The following is an 18,065-nucleotide window of genomic DNA, read 5'->3' as shown; positions in this document are numbered from 1 at the left end:
CCCCATTCTTTTGATGACCATAGTAGCTTTGGCAATTTAATACGTAGTATGAGACGGCATTCTCCGCAGTGCATAGTTCCCCTCGGCCGATTGGCTTCCCCGCAATCTCCGATTTCCCGCCGCTCTTCAGTCCCTTAATCCTTTCCCTTTTCCTTCTCCACCACACTTCGTCTGAAACCCCATCTATCTATTCAATCGCTAAGTGCTGTTCCATCATGGCTACCCTATCTCGCACTGTTCGGATTCGTATGCACCACACGAACAACTACCCATTGAACTCGACTAACACATTACAGGCAACCCCGCACTATTGTATGTTCAAATATTAACAACCAAACCCATACAATATCAGACTAATCAGTCAATCCTATAGTATTTGCGACATCCAAGAGAAATTTCGCACGAAAATCTACGAATTCCCCAAGCTGTCAGTACCATTCATCCCCACCTCCAGCATAAACAATCACTAACAAGGCCCAGAGTCTCAACCACCAACAAACTAGTCCGCGCTGCAAACACCCTCAACTTCCCAATCTACATAAGCACACAATCACGCGCAAAGCTCGGAGAAACCGTCTCCGAGCTCTCCCCCCACCTCCAAGGCCCCAACATCAAAGCCGATGTCGACAAGACGCTTTTCTCAATGATAACCCCAGAGCTGAATGCTAAGCTGCCCTCGGACCCCACTGCTATGGATGCAATCATCGTAGGCATTGAGACACATATATGTGTTACGCAGACGACACTCCAGCTTTTGGGGCGCGGGTTTAGGGTTTACATTGTTGTGGATGGGGTCAGCAGTGTTAACCCCGGGGAGAGGAAGATTGCGCTTGAGCGGCTGAGGGATGCGGGGGCTATTATTACTAGTAGTGAGAGTTTGCTCTTTGAGATTTTGGGAGATGCGAATCATGAGTCGTTCAGAGCTGTTAGTGGGTTGGTTAAGGAGACAGTGGAGGAGACGAAGGGGGCTTTGGATGTTTTTGCTAAGATTTAAATTGGAAGGCCCAATATATCTGCTCAATCCTGAGCTGGAAGAGATGGAGCGTCAAGAAGAAGCAATAGTACTTGTTGGAAAGCGCCTGAAGACTGAGCATGTCGCCAATGACGCTAAAGAAAGTCTCACCAAAAGAGAGGAAGTTGACTGCGAAAGCTGATGAAAATTTTCATGCCATGCTACCTGATGCCGAGGACTCAGGATCAGAAGTCTTAGCGACTATGTTTATCTAACGTATGTGGAAGTTTGTGTTCAGTGGCCTCCGAAATCTATCGAGGTATGTATGAACAGTTACAAGTGCACAATTTGGAGCTTCAATGTCAATAATAAACCCATTTTTGAATTGCTGTCGTGTCATGACTATCCGACTATGGATGTCGTCGCTAAGTGGAAGATTAACTAAAAAAAGACTGGATACCATATCGGTAAACAGGGACTATCGAGATGGCATCTGTAGTATTTTACGGCTCATCACCGAGATCCGTCGCTAAGATGCAAGTTATGGTAAATCGTTTTCACGGAAGGAGTTCACTTAGGGGTTCCAGTCGCGTGGCCGGATGAGTTCAGCCATCCGAACGCCGAGGCACCGCCAACGGGATTGGTTGCGGACGTCACAGACGAAGCGTTACCGTCGGAGGAAGTAGGGGCAGCAGAGTTGGGTGCTGTGCCATGAGACTCGGTGCGATCTGTAGATACACTGATTGGTGCAGGTGTGTAAGATGCTGCACGAGTAGAGAGCTTGGTAGGCCGAAGGACTTTCATGGGACGGCCAGGCCCGTTCTTCTCTGTGGCAATAGGTTCAGGCTTTGGGCGACGCCAAGAGTTCCATACAGTAGCAGGCTCGGTCTTAGAGGTAGTAGTTGGATCATGGGACGAAGCCGAAGTGGGATGCGATTCAGCACTTGTGGGAGCTTGATCCTGCAGACGAGGCTTCTTCCCTTCAACTGCTTCGCCAACGGAAATGCGAGTTGAAGCAGGGGCTGAAGTTGATTGTTGAGCACTGGACTGTCCAATAACTCCAGCGGTTTCATCCCCATTTACCGCGGGCTCTCCCGATTCATCGTTGATCTTGATCCCGTTTGAAGCTGTTAGTAGAGTCTTGAAGGCAGACTCCTTTTCGGGGCGGACGAGGGGAATGGAGATGGTATTTCTCTCGTCGTCAAGCATAATGATCTTTTCCTTAGAGAGCAAAATATCTGCATTGTGTGCGCGAAGCACATCAATCCCGATGATTACTTCGATTGAATCGTCGGTGGTATCTGTCTCGCGGACCAAGAATCGAACTGTCAACGTGGGTACCTGGGGCTCAGGGCTGCCGGAGCGAGGGGAAATATGGTGGATACTAGCTTCGGTGAGGTGCATGGGAACCTTGACGTATTTCATGCCATCTTCATGTTCTATCGAATCTTCCAATCCATGATTGCGAATGGTCGATATGCCCAATGTTGACATGTAGGAGCCTGAGCAGACTGCGGCATAGAGGAGCGTCTCATTTGAGAATCTAGGTGTCAGCCAGCATCGGATGATGCAAGGTACTGGCCCCAAGAGAGCCCACCCAGGTGGAGGGAGAAGTGGCGACGATCCACCGTATGACGAGCCCAATAAGCGACTCGATTCCAAACCCATACTATTTGTGCGTGTCGAATGAAGCGAGTGTCCCGAGGAGCTCAGTCGGCCATCTGACCGATGAGAAAAAGATCGCTCGGTCATCATTGAGCTTCCCATCCCACTACCGGTGCGGAGCGGCAGCTCGGTGGTTGACCGACTAGCCTGCCCATACCCATGAATAGCACTCTCATCAAATCGCACACTGTTCGCCCGTGAAGCGCCTCGTCGCGGTTCCTCATCACCTTCCATAACCATAGCCGAGCTAGACATCCCGGGATGAGGCCCTTGATCAAATCCTTTGAAGGCGTCAGGCGGAGAATTGTAAGCGGGTTCTAAATGCAAAGCCACTATTAGCAACGCGACCGGGATTTTGGCTAACTGAAGCGCGTACCAGTGGGAATAGAACTCCCCAACGGAGTAGGAAATGGCGACAGTGGACCCCAAACACTTTTCAATCTCGCATCCTCGTCACGGCGACGCTCGAGTCGTGCGATCCGCTCGGCCTGCTCAAATTGTACAGCATGAAGCTCTTTTAGGTCCTCAACTATCTGCCAGAATTCCCGCGGGCCAGAATAGTACGGCGCATCCATTAGGCCCTGGCTGGTAGGTTGGTATCTTTCAACCGCCCTGGAATCAATCACGCCCCTTGCGCCCTTAGGACGAAAACTCCAAGAGATGCCAACTTGTTTCCGTCAACTCCCGCCTCTATGATCGCGTATGGCCTCCTTCGGCCTCCTCCCTCCTTCAGGAAGCGTGACGGCCCACGGGGCCGTCCTCCGAGCTGTAGATTGCAGGGGCTTGTGGTTTCGCTATGGCATGCGGTGAGGACTCGAGGCGTGAAAAATGGACAAAGAGAAGGTCGTGGTCGGCTCGGAATGTATGAAAGCAAATGAGGTCGAAATAGGTTGAGGCTGAAATATGCAAGGGAGACGATGGGAAGGTTGACGGCGTTAAGGTTTTGGAGTTGAACAGCAAGTGGTTGGCGGAGTGATGACTGATGGAGGGGTGGTGAATGAGAGCAGGTGAAAGTGGATCTTCACAAACGAAGATCGCACGCGACAAGGGAATTGATGTCAGATTTAATGCAGCGGGAATGAGATCTGGGGGAAAATGCAGTGGAGAGGACAGCGTCATATGCAGGAGGGGAAGGAAGTTGATCTAGACCGCTCCCGTGCTGCTCCACTAACGGCTTCAACTACGCGGCAGATGTCATGGTCTGTGCAATTAGATCGATTTTTTGTATGTGGAGTTTGATTTTATATACTAAAAACCAACGGAATTTACCCAAAGTAATTCTGATTGTATTCTTGGGGCGCCAAGGCCGTCTAAAATAGAGCTATGAATGTAATATTTATTTGGGAGCCTCAGGCCACGGGGGATAGACCATTGGCAGGACCTCTGGAACTTGCTCCGGCCAGTTAGCACGGATTGTGTTCATTAGCTCAGTACTGACAATACGGTATCCAGCCGGTGTCAGATGCAATCCTAGATATCAGTTAGTGTGGCGGCAAATTGACGTCTTGAAGTGATACTTACCATCAGTGAAGAGACTACCGAATGCCTCGTTATTGGGCGCATCTCGAGATCCAATGAGAGGTTCTCCCTGCTTCCAACCAACTGAAGCCATGAATGCAGACCAGGTATCCACAACTGGGATATTGAGCGATGCACCGAGCTCTCTCATTCCCTCAGCGTAGGTCCTCGTAAGAGCGGCAGTTCGGCTGGGGTGGACAGTGTTCTTAGCGTTGTCAAAGCCCTCTAGTTGGTATTCATTGACTGGTGGGGGAGTAATGAAAATGATGTGAGGGTTCTGAGCAAGCATTGCCGGATGTTGAACGATATCTGTCAGGTTCTGCTTATACTGCTCCAGAGGAACATGCTGGTTGTGCCCAGGAACTGCCGCGTCATTGGCACCAAAGAAAATGGTCTTTGGGTTGTATTAGTCAATGTATGAACGGAGGAGCTGAAGGACACTTACTATGAACCGCACGGTAGCAATTTGAGGCGATGGGAAGAATTTAGGAAAGACTTTGATGGCATGAGCGGTAGAGTATCCCCTGTTGTCGGTTAGACTGATTACGAGGGGTTGTGAATTTTTGAACGCTTACGAAAACCCACGGTTCAGCACATCCATCTTGCGGCAGTATACTATGGGAAGATTTAGCAGAGAACAATTCGTTCCAAAATAAATCGACTTACCGTCTTGCAATGCTGGCTCGAAGCCGAATCCCAGGTCCTGGTTACTGGACATCTGGGTGATCGAGTCCCCAAAGAGGAGGAACTGATCATATGGCTTTCCGATAACCTCGTCTGATCTCGTCATGATGAGCTGAATTGAGCACAGGTGAAAGAAAAATTATAAAAAATATGCTAGGCTGTCGAGGGGATATATGTCGGGGTTTAGAGTAGCGGGAAAGACCTAAAGATGGTGGGGGTGTTATGCTCCGTGGACAAAACGGAGTGGACCGAGTCATCTTATCTCGATGGTTTCTCCACCAATTGCCATGCAGATTAGCGCTTCGTGAATCTTCTACAAAGTCACATTCGCAACTTTGTGTGCCAGTCAATATTTCATTTTCCCGACGTCTAGGTAAAATCTGAACAGAGTATAGGAATCAGGTATAGAAGCCGAGTAGACGGTAGGAAAACCAGGTAGAGAAACTAGTATAACAGACCAATCACAATCCCCACTAAAAGCGGTTACACATCGGCCAATTATAAGCAGCATCGGGGGCCTTGATTTGATAACGTCGCTGCTGTTTACTGATCGATCTTATGCACGTTTAATCCCCAAAATCTGCCGAGGGTCGTGTGTGCGCCCAAAGCTTATAAGCGACGACAACAAAGTTCCAATAGTGCATCACGTATACTTGGAACTTGCCAACAACAACAGCATATATCCACATTTAATGGATATTCTCACACCAAAAACATGTCTTTGCGCAAGCCACCGCCTCTTGGGGGGACCTTGAGACCCACCGCCAAGTGATCGACTCGGAGGATCAGCGTATGGACAGTCAAGTGGCGAGCATCACGCAGCACAAATGTCTCAGGATTCTCCTTGTGCTTAGGTGATTTAGGCAAATGACCTAGCTGACCTAGTATGTCCGGGTCTTCTTCCCCTGAGGGTCATTCATCTAGGTTTTCTGACAGGGGCAGTTTTAAGTCTTTTCTAAGAGCAAATAAAGTCGTTGGTATATTGACATCTGCAATACACCGCTCAGGCCGGCAAGTACATACCGACATAAGTAGCCCAACGTCATGGGGAGATATTGGGCGTGCATAGCTCCCCGCATCGGACCCTCATGCCTCCTTCATACTCCAATAGGAAGATGTGATTTGACCGGGCGCGAAGCGGCTTCCGTAGAATGGCATCCCGAGCAGGGGGGAAGGAGCTCCGCAAATGTAGCAGGCATGAGGCAAAAAGCTAAACGGTTAACATATCAAATCAAATCGAATTAAATATGCATCCCAGGCCGTCAAAATGCGCAACAAGATAGATTAAACAACGAATGATGTGGATTAAGGGATTCGACATGCGGTGGGTCCGCCCTCACCTGACGCGTCCCCATCATCTGCAACCCGCACTGGACTTTCTTTTGAAGCTCTTGAGACCCTTGAAGTATTGTGCGGGCCATGACTTCTGGTAGGTTTTTTTCTTTCTTCTACATCCCCATCCAACACACCCTCATGCGGTCCCTTCCCATGGCGGCGCACTGGGTTCTTCAACATATCTAACTCGATAAACAATACAGGCACCGGCACTGTACCCCGAAGCATAGACGCTTCCGAACCCCACGATGCCTCGTTCAGTTCCACAATATACCTCATCGCCACGGGGTGAGCCGGACGAGGCTCAAATCGACTCCCCTGCCTCCCGGACAGCTCCCCCGTCGCCAACCGCTCATCGCCGTCGAAGCTACCTCTCCGAAGAGCACACAGGCTACCAGTCGCTGGAATCGCATCTCGAGATCACCGAAGTCACCAGTCTCCTGGGCCCCCCCCGAAAACCCACAACGCCGGGTACCGCGACGCTCATATACGAGTATCTCGGGGGCTTCAGGTCCGGATTCTTTGCGGTATCTCCTGGGTGCGGGGAACTTGCGTCGCATAGGCAACCATAGCCGGGCAGGCTCAACGAGAAGAAAATTCAGTCGGCGGAGTAGCTTTGTGGATGAGGGGGAGATTGAGGCTGAAGACGAAGACCGCCCGGCCAGTTTACCGGCATCGACTAAAAATGGACTCACCGCATCATCGTTCTTGGATGAACGTACCTGGTACGACCAGTTTACTTCGACGGACTGGGTGCACGACAGTATTGCCGATGGAGCGCGTCTGCGCCAATTGAGGCGCCGGAAGGATCTTCGAGGCCGGTTGCTGTCGTGGTTCGACGGCGCTCAGGGGTGGATTCTCGTGGCATTGACTGGCTGCATCACGGCAGCGATTGCCTATTTCGTGGATGTGACGGAGGATAGAATATTCGATGCGAAGTTCGGATTCTGCACTTCTCGTTGGTTTGCCAGTCAAAGTAGATGCTGTGTGGGTGCGTCACCCTGTGACGCCTGGCTGCCATGGACACGGATCTTCAGGCCCTCTAGCCCAAATGATGAAGGCGTGGATTTTGTCATGTTTGTTTTTTGGGTGGTCGTTCTCGCGATGATCTCGTGTGGTCTTACCTTGCTCACAAAGACAGTGGTTCCATCTTCTGTTTCTTTATCCACGCTTGACGAAAACCTTGGGGCTGAGTCGCGCGGGCAGTATACTTCTGCTGACGTTGGTTCGCCGCAGTCAATCACAAGTCCTCATGGAACCTTTCCTAACGCTCCTTCACGCCCGGCAATGGTCTACTATTCCGCTGCTGGTAGTGGCGTGGCTGAAGTAAAGGTTATCAACAGTGGTTTTGTTCTCCACGGTTACCTTGGTTTGAAAACGCTGGTCGTCAAAACAATTGCTCTGGTCTTTAGTGTTTCGTCTGGACTGAGTCTAGGAAAGGAGGGTCCCTACGTTCACATTGCTACTTGTGTAGGCAATATTGCCTGTCGATTGTTTGCCAAGTACAACCAGAACGATGGCAAAAGGCGTGAAGTGCTGAGTGCTAGTGCGGCCAGTGGTGTGGCCGTTGCCTTTGGCGCGCCCATCGGTGGTGTTCTCTTCAGTCTGGAGGAAGTCAGCTACTATTTCCCGCCAAAGACTCTCTTCCGGACTTTCTTCTGTTGCATTGCGGCTACTCTATCCCTGAAATTCCTCAATCCCTATGGCACAGGTAAGGTTGTTCTCTTTGAAGTGAGGTATCTCACAGATTGGGAATTTTTTGAACTCTTCATCTTCATCTTCCTCGGCATACTTGGCGGTGCAGCTGGTGCGCTATTCATCAAAGCCTCCAATTTATGGGCACGCTCATTCCGTCGGATCCCGATAATCAAGCGCTGGCCAATGCTAGAAGTCTTTCTTGTTGCACTTGTAACCGGTTTGATCAGCTTTTGGAATCGATATACCAAAATGCCCGTCACGGAGCTTTTGCTAGAGATCACCAGCCCATGTGAAAATATTTCTAAAGACGGTACCGGATTATGTCCTATTGAGGAGGACATATTGCAAACCATCCAGTATCTCTTGGTTGCGTTCATAATCAAGAGCTTTTTGACGGTTGTCACGTTTGGCATCAAAGTACCAGCTGGTATCTACGTTCCATCCATGGTGGTTGGTGGTCTGATGGGCCGAATCGTCGGACATGTCGTTCAATTCTGGGTTGCGAAGCACCCGACCTTTTTCTTGTTCAACTCTTGTCCCGCCGTCCGTGGATTAGAATCATGTGTGACTCCGGGCGTCTATGCCCTGGTTGCTGCAGGTGCCACCATGTGTGGAGTGACTCGACTCTCAGTGACATTGCCTGTCATCCTCTTCGAATTAACGGGAAGTCTAGACCATGTGCTTCCGTTTTCTCTCGCAGTCCTTTGCGCCAAATGGACGGCAGATGCGATAGAGCCACGCTCCATCTATGTAAGTTCATTGCCTGGTCCCTATTGCTTTAAAAAATCACAGACCTAACCCTGGATAGGACCTCCTGACCGACATGAACGCCTATCCTTTCCTCGACAGCAAACTTCAGCCCCTGAGCGATGCCGAGCTGGGTGATATTGTCCGACCTGTGCGCAAAGACCGCATGATCGATATCTCAAACTCGCCCTTCGTTGCCGCAACGGAACTTCGTTTGAAGCTCGAACATCTCTTAATGGCCGGTGAGCTGGATGGCGGCCTGCCAATTCTTCGGGATGGTGTCTTGGCAGGATTAATTCCAGCTCCAGACCTGGAATTCGCACTTGACACCCTTGAAGACGAAGAAAACACACTTTGTCTGATGGCAATGGATGCTTCCATCGCTGTCTATGATAGCGACAACGAAGATACTCTGCAGGAAGATTTCACGCGGTACATAGATCCTGTAAGTGGATGTCCTCTTTTGTTGTCTTTTCCAACGCTAACCTATTCATCTCAATATAGGCCCCAGTTTCCCTCGATGTGCATTCTCCTATCGATTTGGTATACCAGTGCTTTGCCAAGCTGGGCCTGCGATATCTATGTGTGCTTCAGAATGGCCACTATGCCGGCCTTGTGCACAAAAAGGCATTTGTGAAATTCATGAAGGAGAATGAGTAGGTACGATCTACCTTGATGGTTGATCAAATTTTTGTTTCTTTGTTTTGAGCCTGGCGTTTTCTGGCCTGACGGGTTCTGCTTCCATGATTTCTCTGAGCATCTTGCATAGCATTGCACATTCTCTCGCTATTTCGGGCTGCCTTGATTCTAGGCATTGTTTATAGAAACTCAACCGTGCATAGCCACTTGGCATTCTGTTTTCCAGTTCTAACGACAGTTCAGCATAATATATGGACTCTTCCTCTTTCCAGAATGAACACTTTATGGATGATATGAATGCATTCCAAATACACCATATATATGCAAATACTAACACTGCTCGACCTAAGATATCCATCAATCCAACTTCTCAAACCCAACCATCTGAACCTCAACCTCTCCCTCCCTCTTCCATTCCCCAGTAACCTCCTCCCCAACCCACTCCGTCAACTCCTCAGGACTAGCACTCCTCCACCCATTTGACTGATCCATACTATCCAACGGCCAAAATGTATCACATTCATAGGGAACCTCATCCCCGCCCTCAGGCTTCCTTACAACATTAGTCATAACAACTCTGACAGGCCTAGGCAAAGCCCCAAAGTTCATCCTTAACGAAGCACCATAAATCTCCGCACCACCAATAACAAAGATCTTCCCCAATCGCCCAGAAGATCCATAGACAGAGTCCAACTCCGAAAGCGCAGCGTCCAGACTAGGCGTCACAATCGCATCCGTAATGGGCTCGTCTGCCGGAGCTGAAGCAGTACCAGCAGCCGCAGATTCCGCCGCCTTAGCAGCCATCTTCGCCTTCCGCGCCTCGAGCTCCTGTAAAACACCCTCACGGACAGAACCAGATGCATCGCGCGTAATCACCACGCTAATGCGCTTGGCGAGCGGGCGTAGGCTCTTGGGCACTGAGTCGTAAGTTTTCCGGCCCATTATAATCGCATTTGTGGTGTCGGGTGTTGGGGGGCGGGATGTTACGCGTGCGAAGAAGCTCATGTCGGTCTTTATGCGGGGCCAAGGGAGGGTTCCCTTGAGGCCAATGCCTAGGCGGGTGGATTCATGGTCTGGTGTTGCGGGAGACGCGACGCGGATTGGGGTTGTCGCGACGATTAAGGTGAGTGGGAGGGATGGGGGAATTGAGTGGGTGGTTTTTGGTGGTGGCATTGTGATGTGTTTTTTGTGTCTTTTTGGAGTGTCCTTGGGAGTATTGGTGGGTTCCAAAGTTGCTTTGCTGGGAGGGGTTGGATGCGGTGACGATGGGGAAGGGCGAAAAGTTGTTTATCGGATTGCTTATCGAGCCCCGCGTGGGGTTGATTAGATGGGTTTAATGCATTGTTGAAGTATGATCTAGAAAAGTACCTGGGATATGCTGTAATATGCATTACAATTCCTGTGCGCATTCTGGACGATATGTTTTAAGTGTCTATGTAGGCGTAAGCTATAAATGCATATTGGTAAATGTCAATCTATAGGACATCACCAATTCGCCGTAACAAAGAGATGCCAAACATGACAAATGCACATATATGAACAACGCATGAAAAAGAAACACGAAAGAAAGAGAAACGAGCGATTGAAATAGACAGCAGATTGAATATTTCCACGAAAATAAGCAGTGACTGGAAAGCCTCAAACTCCAAAAACCGACAAATGCACCATCAACGCTCCGTGAATGCCCTCGAAAACGCCATTTGGGGCAAAGCCCATGCAGTATGCCAGGGTGGCTGCCCTACTTCTCAGGTGCAAGCTTTGCAAGCGCCCCCTCCTTGAGAGCCTCCTCCACAGCAAGGGCATCCTTGTCTAGCTTCTCACGGCGTTCCACATCGCGCTCGTCCTCGCCAATAGTATCCAGCTTGCCGAAAAGCCACATTTCCTTCATGGCACGGGTGAGCGAGAGGATGTCCTCGGCAGAGCGAATCTAGATGATAACAAGAATATTAGTCGATTGCGTATGTACAAACGAATATCAGGACCGGAAACAAAGAAAAGACTGTCTTAAGTTTGTGGTGATCGCAAACTGAACTTACCAGAGCGGTCGACTCCACGTCGAGTTGATATGTCTCCACCGCGGTAGCCGTGTGGCTTGGGTTTTGAACCTGAAAGAAGTGGTAAGTCAATTGATGGATTTCATTGTTTCACAGGAGCCTTACTGTCGCGGTAGCCATTATGTTCTCGAATCGCTGCAGCAACTGAGAGACATTGGTGTTGATGCGAGCTAAAGGAAACAAATTCATCAGTCACGATTCGTTTATTAAGAGCGAGAAAACCTTCTCCAGGAAGTGACTTACAGTGCAGAGCCTTGGCGGTGAGCTGGGAGTCCATGTCGTGGGTGGATTTCACAAAATAGACGTCGATATCGGGGTTCTTGACTTTGTGGCGCCCGGGGATGGGGGTTGGGACCTTAGGAAGCTTGAAATTGGGGCGCTTGGACTTCGCAGACTTGATATTGAGGGTCTCGAAGTCGATATTCAGATCATCGTTATCCAGACCAGAGGGGATGCTTCCTCCGACGAGAGGGAGGCGGACCGTTTGACCATATCGATAAGCGAGCGGTGAGCGAGGTTTAAAGTGGGGTGCATTTACTTCGGAGATAAGTTGGTCCGGCACATGACCAAAATGGCACGTGCATGTGTCTAAGAACGTGCCATGTCACATGACCTGTTCTTTGCAGTTGTATAAACCTTGACTGGCTGAGCTATGAAAAATTGGGTGTATTAACAGAATACTTGTTTCTCTTCATTCAACTGTTTTAATGAATAATTGTTGTCATTGCTTGACTGGTATCCCAAAACTGATATCACCCAGAATCAGTGCTAATCCTCATTTCTAATCTCATTTGTTCCCCATCGCAGTAAATGTAATTGATTTATCGAACGTATTTAGACTAGCAAAAGATCAGTGAATGTTTAACCTGGATTTTGCACGGACTGGAAACATACCATAAATCTCTTGTGGAAATCAGAGCGTAGCAGATCCTAGAAACAACATTAGTATGCGACACACAGCAGATCTCAGGAAGAGTAGACTTACGTTGACAAATTCTTTGCCATCCTGCTTCTCGGTGCCTCTAGCCTGGTTCTTGAAAACCACATCGTCATCCCACCGGCGCTTCATGTTAAAATCCTGTGTGTTGAGAAGCGGGTTTCCTCGAGCAATGTCGACCTCTCGTTGCTCCTCCTCTTCGGCTGCCCGTTCTTGTTCCTGTACAGGATTAGTACTCGCTAAGTCAAGTCCCCATCAAGATGGGATCGCCACAAACCTCTTTCTCCTTCTGCGCTAAGCGTTCCTTCTTGATCTGCTCCAGCTCGCGCATCAACGCAGCTTCGTCGTCATCGTCATCGCTATCCTCCTCCTCGCTGCTATCCTCTTCTGACCCATCAGAATCTGCATCTAGGTCGCGAGTCTCTTCTAAAATTCGGCGCCGTTTTGCCTCAGGGTCCTCGGTCTCGCCCTCCCCGGCTTCAGCATCCGCGCGAGCAGATTCGAGTTGTCGCTTGGGAGTCTGCTCAGTGGCGACTTTGTCGTCAACGGGAACACCGCTCTTCTTGGCAAAGTGCGCGGCCTCAGCCTTCAGGAGCTCTGCGCGCAGGTCACGAACTTCGGTGTCAGCATCACCACCTTGTCCGGGTTGTCTGGGCGATGTTAGTAGCTGCGGGTGCGATCGCAATGGTGTAGTGATTTGCGTACCGGACTTTCAGATGTGTGTGTGCAGGGAGGAGTCTTTGGTGGTATGCTGGGCCTCGGAGAGCCTCTTTGCCTTGGGCCTGGTTTCATTAGTCTTTCATTCGGACGGGGAGTTGGAGTGGTCGTACAGGATCGAAGGTGGGTCTGTGAGCTGGAAGAATGTCAGTTTCTCAAATACCGAAGTCTGAATACACGGATTGACATACCGGTCGTCATTTTGTGAGTGGTGTTAGATGAGAAGTTGAGAAGTGATAACTTGAAGGTTGATCTTTAAGGCTTGGCGCCGGAGCTGGACGTGATGATAGGCTGCGCCAACTGGCATGGTCATGTGATGACGTCTCAGCGAAAATCTGCCGTAACAAAGTAATCCCGATCCGAGGTATACCGTCTATGAGGGAATACATTGCTCTATACTTTCTTTTTAATTGTGTGTACTCTGGACAGTCCACAAAGTCAGCAAGACTTTCCTGCTCAGGCGCCCATTTTAAGTGTTTATCGCATCATTCGATTATCGTTTCAAGATACTTCATTCTTGATTTTGGTTTTCACCGGCTAACACAGCTCCACAGGCTACTTCCTTTATAGTAGCACGACAATCCGCTTATTCCATCTCAGGATTCCTGCAGGTAAACAAGGCTGTGAATTAGTTGAAGCGATGAAAATCCCCAGTCATATCAGTATACCCTCTAGACAATCTTTTTTTGAACCGAGCTTCTGGGCCGGCGTCACGGTCCACGGGTGTACTCCAACCCGTACTTCATCTACATAACTTCATCTATATAATCTAAAGTTTTCCTAATTACCCCAATACTCCTTCCTAGAATACCGTAGTTTCCTATTATCCCCGACAATAGGGTGATATCATGTGTTGACCTGCAAGCTTAAATTCGGCACTTGCTATTTAGAGGCCGAGCCCTCGGGAGCTAGAAGGTCGCACCGAGTGATCGTCGCTCTGCTTGAGTTGCTTATTTCTCGGTCGAGCGACCACCACTTCTTTACTAAATATTCCGTGCATCTCTTAAAATTTTGATATGGCGAACATTACAAATTCAGGACCAGCATAAATCCATTGTGGCTTTCTTTTCGGTCTCGCGTTTTAGCCTTTTCTGCACCATGTCCACCATGGAGTCATCGCCATCGCATCAAAAACCACCAGATATAGCACCCACAGGCGTTGACTGGGCATATGACAAAGAGAACCCCCGAAACTGGCCTCGGCTACGCAAGGTCGCTACAGGCTTGATCGTCTGCGCGATCGGCTTTACAACCACACTCGGCGCATCAATTTACTCGCCGGGACACGCTGAAGTAGAACATGAATTCCATGTCTCATCTACCGTGGCGCTCTTGCCACTATCAGCATACTCTCTCGGCCTCGCATTTGGGCCCATGATATCTTCCCCACTGTCCGAAGCCTTCGGTCGCAGATTCGTGTACTTGGCTACCCTCCCACTATGCGACATCTTCATACTCGCAACGGGATTCTCGAGTGGCATCGTTTCCTTGACGGTCTGTCGCTTCTTTGCGGGATTTTTTGCTGCCCCTGGTGTCTCCGTTGCCGCGGCTGTGATATCGGATTTTACGGCGCCGGAAAAACGGCTTGTTCCACTTGCGGGGTACTATGCGATGCCGTGGCTAGGAAGTGCAATTGGGCCGCTGATTGGGGATTTTGTGGTGCAAGCAAAAGGATGGCGCTGGACTGCTTGGATTGTTCTTATCATGGCAGCCGCTTTTCACCCTCCGGTTCTGTTCCTGCGGGAATCTTATAAGACGACTATATTGCAGCGGCGGGGAAAGGCAAGGATATCATCCGAAAAGTCGGGGGATATATTGAATTCTGAGACTGAGTCTGTCAGTGTGATGCGAACCCTGCAGACGTTCATCACTTCGACTGTTATCAGACCGTTACATATGCTCACAACTGAACCGTTGGTTGGATTCATCTGTTTGTACACGGGCTTCCAATTTGCGCTCCTCTATACTTTCATTGTTGCCAGCCCGTGGGTATTTAAGACAGTGTATGGATTCTCTATGAGCGCGCAGGGTCTCTCTTTTCTCGGAATGGTAGGCGGATGCATGGTTGCGCCGTTTATTCTCATCACACTGGATTATATCCTGCGGACACGAAAGTCAAAATTACAATCATCCACAGAGTTATTCAATCCGGAGAACAAACTCCGCAATGCATTGTATGGGAGCTTCATCCTCCCGGTTGCTCTCTTCTGGTTTGGCTGGAGCGCCAATTCTTCCGTCCACTGGATATGTCCCATCTTGGCACAAGCACTCGCATTCGTCGGCAGTTATCTCATCTATGTGCCATGCAGTCTGTATATGGTGGATGTGTACGGTGCAAAGTACAGTGCTTCATCCAACGGAGCATCTTCATTTTCCCGGTACATACTTTCGGCTGCTTTCCCTCTGTTTGTGACACAGATGTATGAAAAGCTGGGCGTGGGGTGGGCATCGAGTCTCTTGGGATTCCTGGCGTTGAGTATGGCACCGATTCCTTGGGTCTTTTATCATTATGGGCCTGCTTTCCGGAGTAGAAGTTCTTATGAACATGGGACTTGATTCAAGTACCGATACACGCTAGAGAAAGTTCCAGATGCATGGTCTACAATGTTATAAACAGAGGAACTGGAATGCAGTGATGCAAAAGTGGTTGTTTGTTCATCATCATCTCATCATAAACTTCATAATAGTACATAAAGATCCATCCTCCTGTTTCTTTTCAAGTTGCTTTGACATCCCTGGAGTCGAAGAATACTTCGTTCGTCCAGGACAGGGTGATGCAAGCTTGCCGGCAATTTTCAGTCTTGCAAACTAAAGGTCATTTTCAAATGAGTGGGCACAAAGCCCGGAGTGATGGGACGGCAGCAGAACAGGTACTTCATCTGAAGCCCCGACTAAAGCACCGTACTTTGGGGTGTCTCCAAAACGCGCAGACATCAGGATGTAGGGTAAGACAAGCCAAATCAAAATTCAAGCCACTACAAAGACAGTAGCAGATGGAGTCCACTGGGTAATGGTAGGCTGAACCTCATGAATATCGTGCGCAACCAACATATTCCACTCATTTCTCGTGATGGGCGTAACATCCGAAGCAGACAAAGGCGTCTTCGGCCCACGCTTCGAACAGCGACTAGACTTAGCCGGCGGTGGGTTCTTTCGCACGCGCACCAAGCGAATAGGCGAGTTCTTCGAGTTCTCAGCCGTGAGCTTTGAAGGCAAAATAATCGCATCAGTCTTATGTGTGTTCTTGTATGCAGAAGCGATAGCAGTTAAGAGTTCATCACGAACATCCAGTTGCTCATAGACACGGTGGAAGAATGCTTTGCTGAATGGACGGCCTTGGAAATCACCCATTAACCGGTGGAGAAGTTTTACGGCCGAGATCATGGCCTGGTCTTCTGGGCGAGGATTGGGTCTACTGGAGAGGATGCAAAGACGGCGTTTGAATGTGTAGATGCGGTCCATGTTTAGGATGGTTAGACCTTCCTGGCTGAAGAGGACTTCGTTTTGTAGGATGGATTGTTGAACGAGGTATTCGTTTGCTAGGCGTGCATGGTAGCTGCGGTCTAGTGCTTCGCTCCAGCTGGTGCCTAGGGAGTATTTGCGGGCGCCCTTGGCGATTGCGCGTTCGAGAATGCGGGTGGAGACTTGGTCGAGTTTTGTGATGGGGATGACCATTAAGTCTGAGGCTTGACCGGTTGGGAAGGGCTTGCCCCGGCCGACGAGGAGGGTGACGTGCATCAATCTTTGTTGGAGTTTTGAGGAGATGTACTCCAGTGCTGGTAGGATCGTTGGAAGAACAGCCTCGGAATCAAAATTGAAAGAGGGGGAGAGTGGTGGGGAGATCATTTCGGTGGTGACGCGGGGAGAGCCAGGGACGTAGATGCCCGATGGGCGAGGTAAACGCATGACGCCCATAATGAAGGTATATATGTATAAGAGTGTTTAAAAGATAGAAAGAGAGAGTATTATAGAATGAAACTTTTGTAGGGAGTGAATTCAGTGAATTCCCTCTGGAAAACAGGAGGGAATGAGAGACGATTTAGACCCTGATATAGTTGGCAATGCAGGGGAACAACCAACAGTCCCCCGCATCTAAGCTGATATCTTAACATAGAAAGTGCCATAATTAACTCCATTTTTAGGTCCATAATGTTGCTAATCATAGTAAATTCTGTAACAGCTGAAAGCCAATCACAGTGCTCAATTGAGGGAGTGGGTCAAATGACACCAATTACAATGCGTGAATATTAACCAGGGTATTAATATCTCTAACCGCTGAGGCGCTCCTCCACCAACCAGAATCTTATCCTTGATCCATTCACAACGAACTTATGCAAGCCATCACACGCTAACACAGGGCCCCAGCATCCACTTATGAAGCCCGATAATCCAAATGTTGGCCCCTCGGCTCGTCATGATTCATTGTTGATAGCTGTAGGTGGTCCTTGCTCGAGCTAATTTCCACCAACCTGGATCCTGGTGCCTCAAGCTCTTAATGATAGGCTGAAAATACTTCTTTCCCTCGACTGAAGGTCTTTAATCCTGCTTGAAAGTTGGGACTGGCCCCGCTTCCTTTTTTTCATTGACATCTGTATATCTCGTATATCTCGGATATTATGGTGCCACTATCGCCATCCTTGTCGGACAACACATCGTCAGGAGGCTCTTGCGAGCACACAAGTTACGCTAATCTAGTTATGGATATTCCCGCAGGAGGATTCATTCCAAGGCTAACCGGTAAACAAACCTGAAAATACAAATGGTCTTTTGAGGTACTGCGGTTCGTATCATGACAGCCAAGGGCTCCAGATATCTATCTATACAGGTGCTGTCGGGTGTGCGTTCATGGATGTGGCAATACGCTCTCACAATCCATTACCGTACCAGTCTGGCTTTTCTTTTGATACGTAAAGGAGCTATTCAATAAAAACCACAGAGTTAGATGAACACCCTTACTAACCGCATTGAAAATAAAAGTAGCGCAGAATTCAAGATTCAAGGAGTAATATTCATGAGTACATACTCAGGCACTTACTTGCTCACGATACTCTTCGCACCACACTATACACTACACTGGAATTGAAGGTGATTAGAGAGTGATATTTACTATGCCACCTTT

The 18,065-nt window shown here is 49.1% G+C and overlaps 9 protein-coding genes across 9 annotated transcripts; 3 read left to right on the top strand and 6 right to left on the bottom strand.

The window, feature by feature from the left end:
* Positions 1-215: 215 nt before the first annotated feature.
* N7503_003369 (uncharacterized protein) lies at positions 216-994 on the top strand (the record flags this gene model as incomplete). Its single annotated transcript, XM_057062916.1, has 4 exons — positions 216-246; positions 297-312; positions 374-427; positions 481-994. 4 exons carry the CDS (start codon positions 216-218, stop codon positions 992-994), a joined length of 615 nt encoding a protein of 204 aa, XP_056923831.1.
* Positions 995-1,522: 528 nt separating this feature from the next.
* Positions 1,523-3,192, bottom strand: N7503_003368 (uncharacterized protein; the record flags this gene model as incomplete). The annotated part of the gene is made up of 2 exons (XM_057062915.1): positions 1,523-2,934; positions 2,994-3,192. 2 exons carry the CDS (start codon positions 3,190-3,192, stop codon positions 1,523-1,525), a joined length of 1,611 nt encoding a protein of 536 aa, XP_056923830.1.
* Positions 3,193-3,953: 761 nt separating this feature from the next.
* N7503_003367 (SGNH/GDSL hydrolase family protein) lies at positions 3,954-4,962 on the bottom strand (the record flags this gene model as incomplete). Its single annotated transcript, XM_057062914.1, has 5 exons — positions 4,802-4,962; positions 4,711-4,750; positions 4,581-4,659; positions 4,139-4,529; positions 3,954-4,087 (listed from the first exon to the last, which is right to left on the bottom strand). The coding sequence occupies exons 1-5, from the start codon at positions 4,923-4,925 to the stop codon at positions 3,954-3,956; spliced, it is 768 nt and encodes a 255-aa protein (XP_056923829.1). The 5' UTR covers positions 4,926-4,962.
* Positions 4,963-6,402: 1,440 nt separating this feature from the next.
* On the top strand, positions 6,403-9,259 carry N7503_003366 (putative voltage-gated chloride channel (ClcA); the record flags this gene model as incomplete). Its single annotated transcript, XM_057062913.1, has 4 exons — positions 6,403-6,692; positions 6,769-8,602; positions 8,661-9,044; positions 9,104-9,259. The coding sequence occupies 4 exons, from the start codon at positions 6,403-6,405 to the stop codon at positions 9,257-9,259; spliced, it is 2,664 nt and encodes an 887-aa protein (XP_056923828.1).
* A 336-nt stretch (positions 9,260-9,595) lies between these two features.
* N7503_003365 (dihydrofolate reductase) lies at positions 9,596-10,411 on the bottom strand (the record flags this gene model as incomplete). Its single annotated transcript, XM_057062912.1, has 1 exon — positions 9,596-10,411. One exon carries the CDS (start codon positions 10,409-10,411, stop codon positions 9,596-9,598), a length of 816 nt encoding a protein of 271 aa, XP_056923827.1.
* A 565-nt stretch (positions 10,412-10,976) lies between these two features.
* Positions 10,977-11,827, bottom strand: N7503_003364 (RNA polymerase II mediator complex head subunit MED22; the record flags this gene model as incomplete). The annotated part of the gene is made up of 4 exons (XM_057062911.1): positions 10,977-11,165; positions 11,275-11,343; positions 11,398-11,462; positions 11,536-11,827. Coding segments are annotated over 4 exons (615 nt in total), but the record flags the coding sequence as incomplete, so codon positions are not given.
* A 286-nt stretch (positions 11,828-12,113) lies between these two features.
* On the bottom strand, positions 12,114-13,147 carry N7503_003363 (spliceosome-associated CWC15 family protein; the record flags this gene model as incomplete). The annotated part of the gene is made up of 7 exons (XM_057062910.1): positions 12,114-12,131; positions 12,187-12,222; positions 12,278-12,448; positions 12,507-12,879; positions 12,935-13,011; positions 13,060-13,100; positions 13,138-13,147. 7 exons carry the CDS (start codon positions 13,145-13,147, stop codon positions 12,114-12,116), a joined length of 726 nt encoding a protein of 241 aa, XP_056923825.1.
* An 897-nt stretch (positions 13,148-14,044) lies between these two features.
* Positions 14,045-15,502, top strand: N7503_003362 (MFS transporter; the record flags this gene model as incomplete). Its single annotated transcript, XM_057062909.1, has 1 exon — positions 14,045-15,502. One exon carries the CDS (start codon positions 14,045-14,047, stop codon positions 15,500-15,502), a length of 1,458 nt encoding a protein of 485 aa, XP_056923824.1.
* Positions 15,503-15,913: 411 nt separating this feature from the next.
* N7503_003361 (uncharacterized protein) lies at positions 15,914-16,861 on the bottom strand (the record flags this gene model as incomplete). Its single annotated transcript, XM_057062908.1, has 1 exon — positions 15,914-16,861. The coding sequence occupies one exon, from the start codon at positions 16,859-16,861 to the stop codon at positions 15,914-15,916; it is 948 nt and encodes a 315-aa protein (XP_056923823.1).
* Positions 16,862-18,065: the final 1,204 nt, after the last annotated feature.

The sequence above is a fragment of the Penicillium pulvis genome (assembly GCF_028828015.1).
Source record: "Penicillium pulvis strain IBT 33274 chromosome Unknown contig_1_segment0_segment0, whole genome shotgun sequence".
In the NCBI taxonomy this organism is placed as follows: domain Eukaryota; kingdom Fungi; phylum Ascomycota; class Eurotiomycetes; order Eurotiales; family Aspergillaceae; genus Penicillium; species Penicillium pulvis.
Note: the sequence above shows the minus strand (reverse complement) of the source record. Positions and strands in the feature narration are given on the sequence as shown.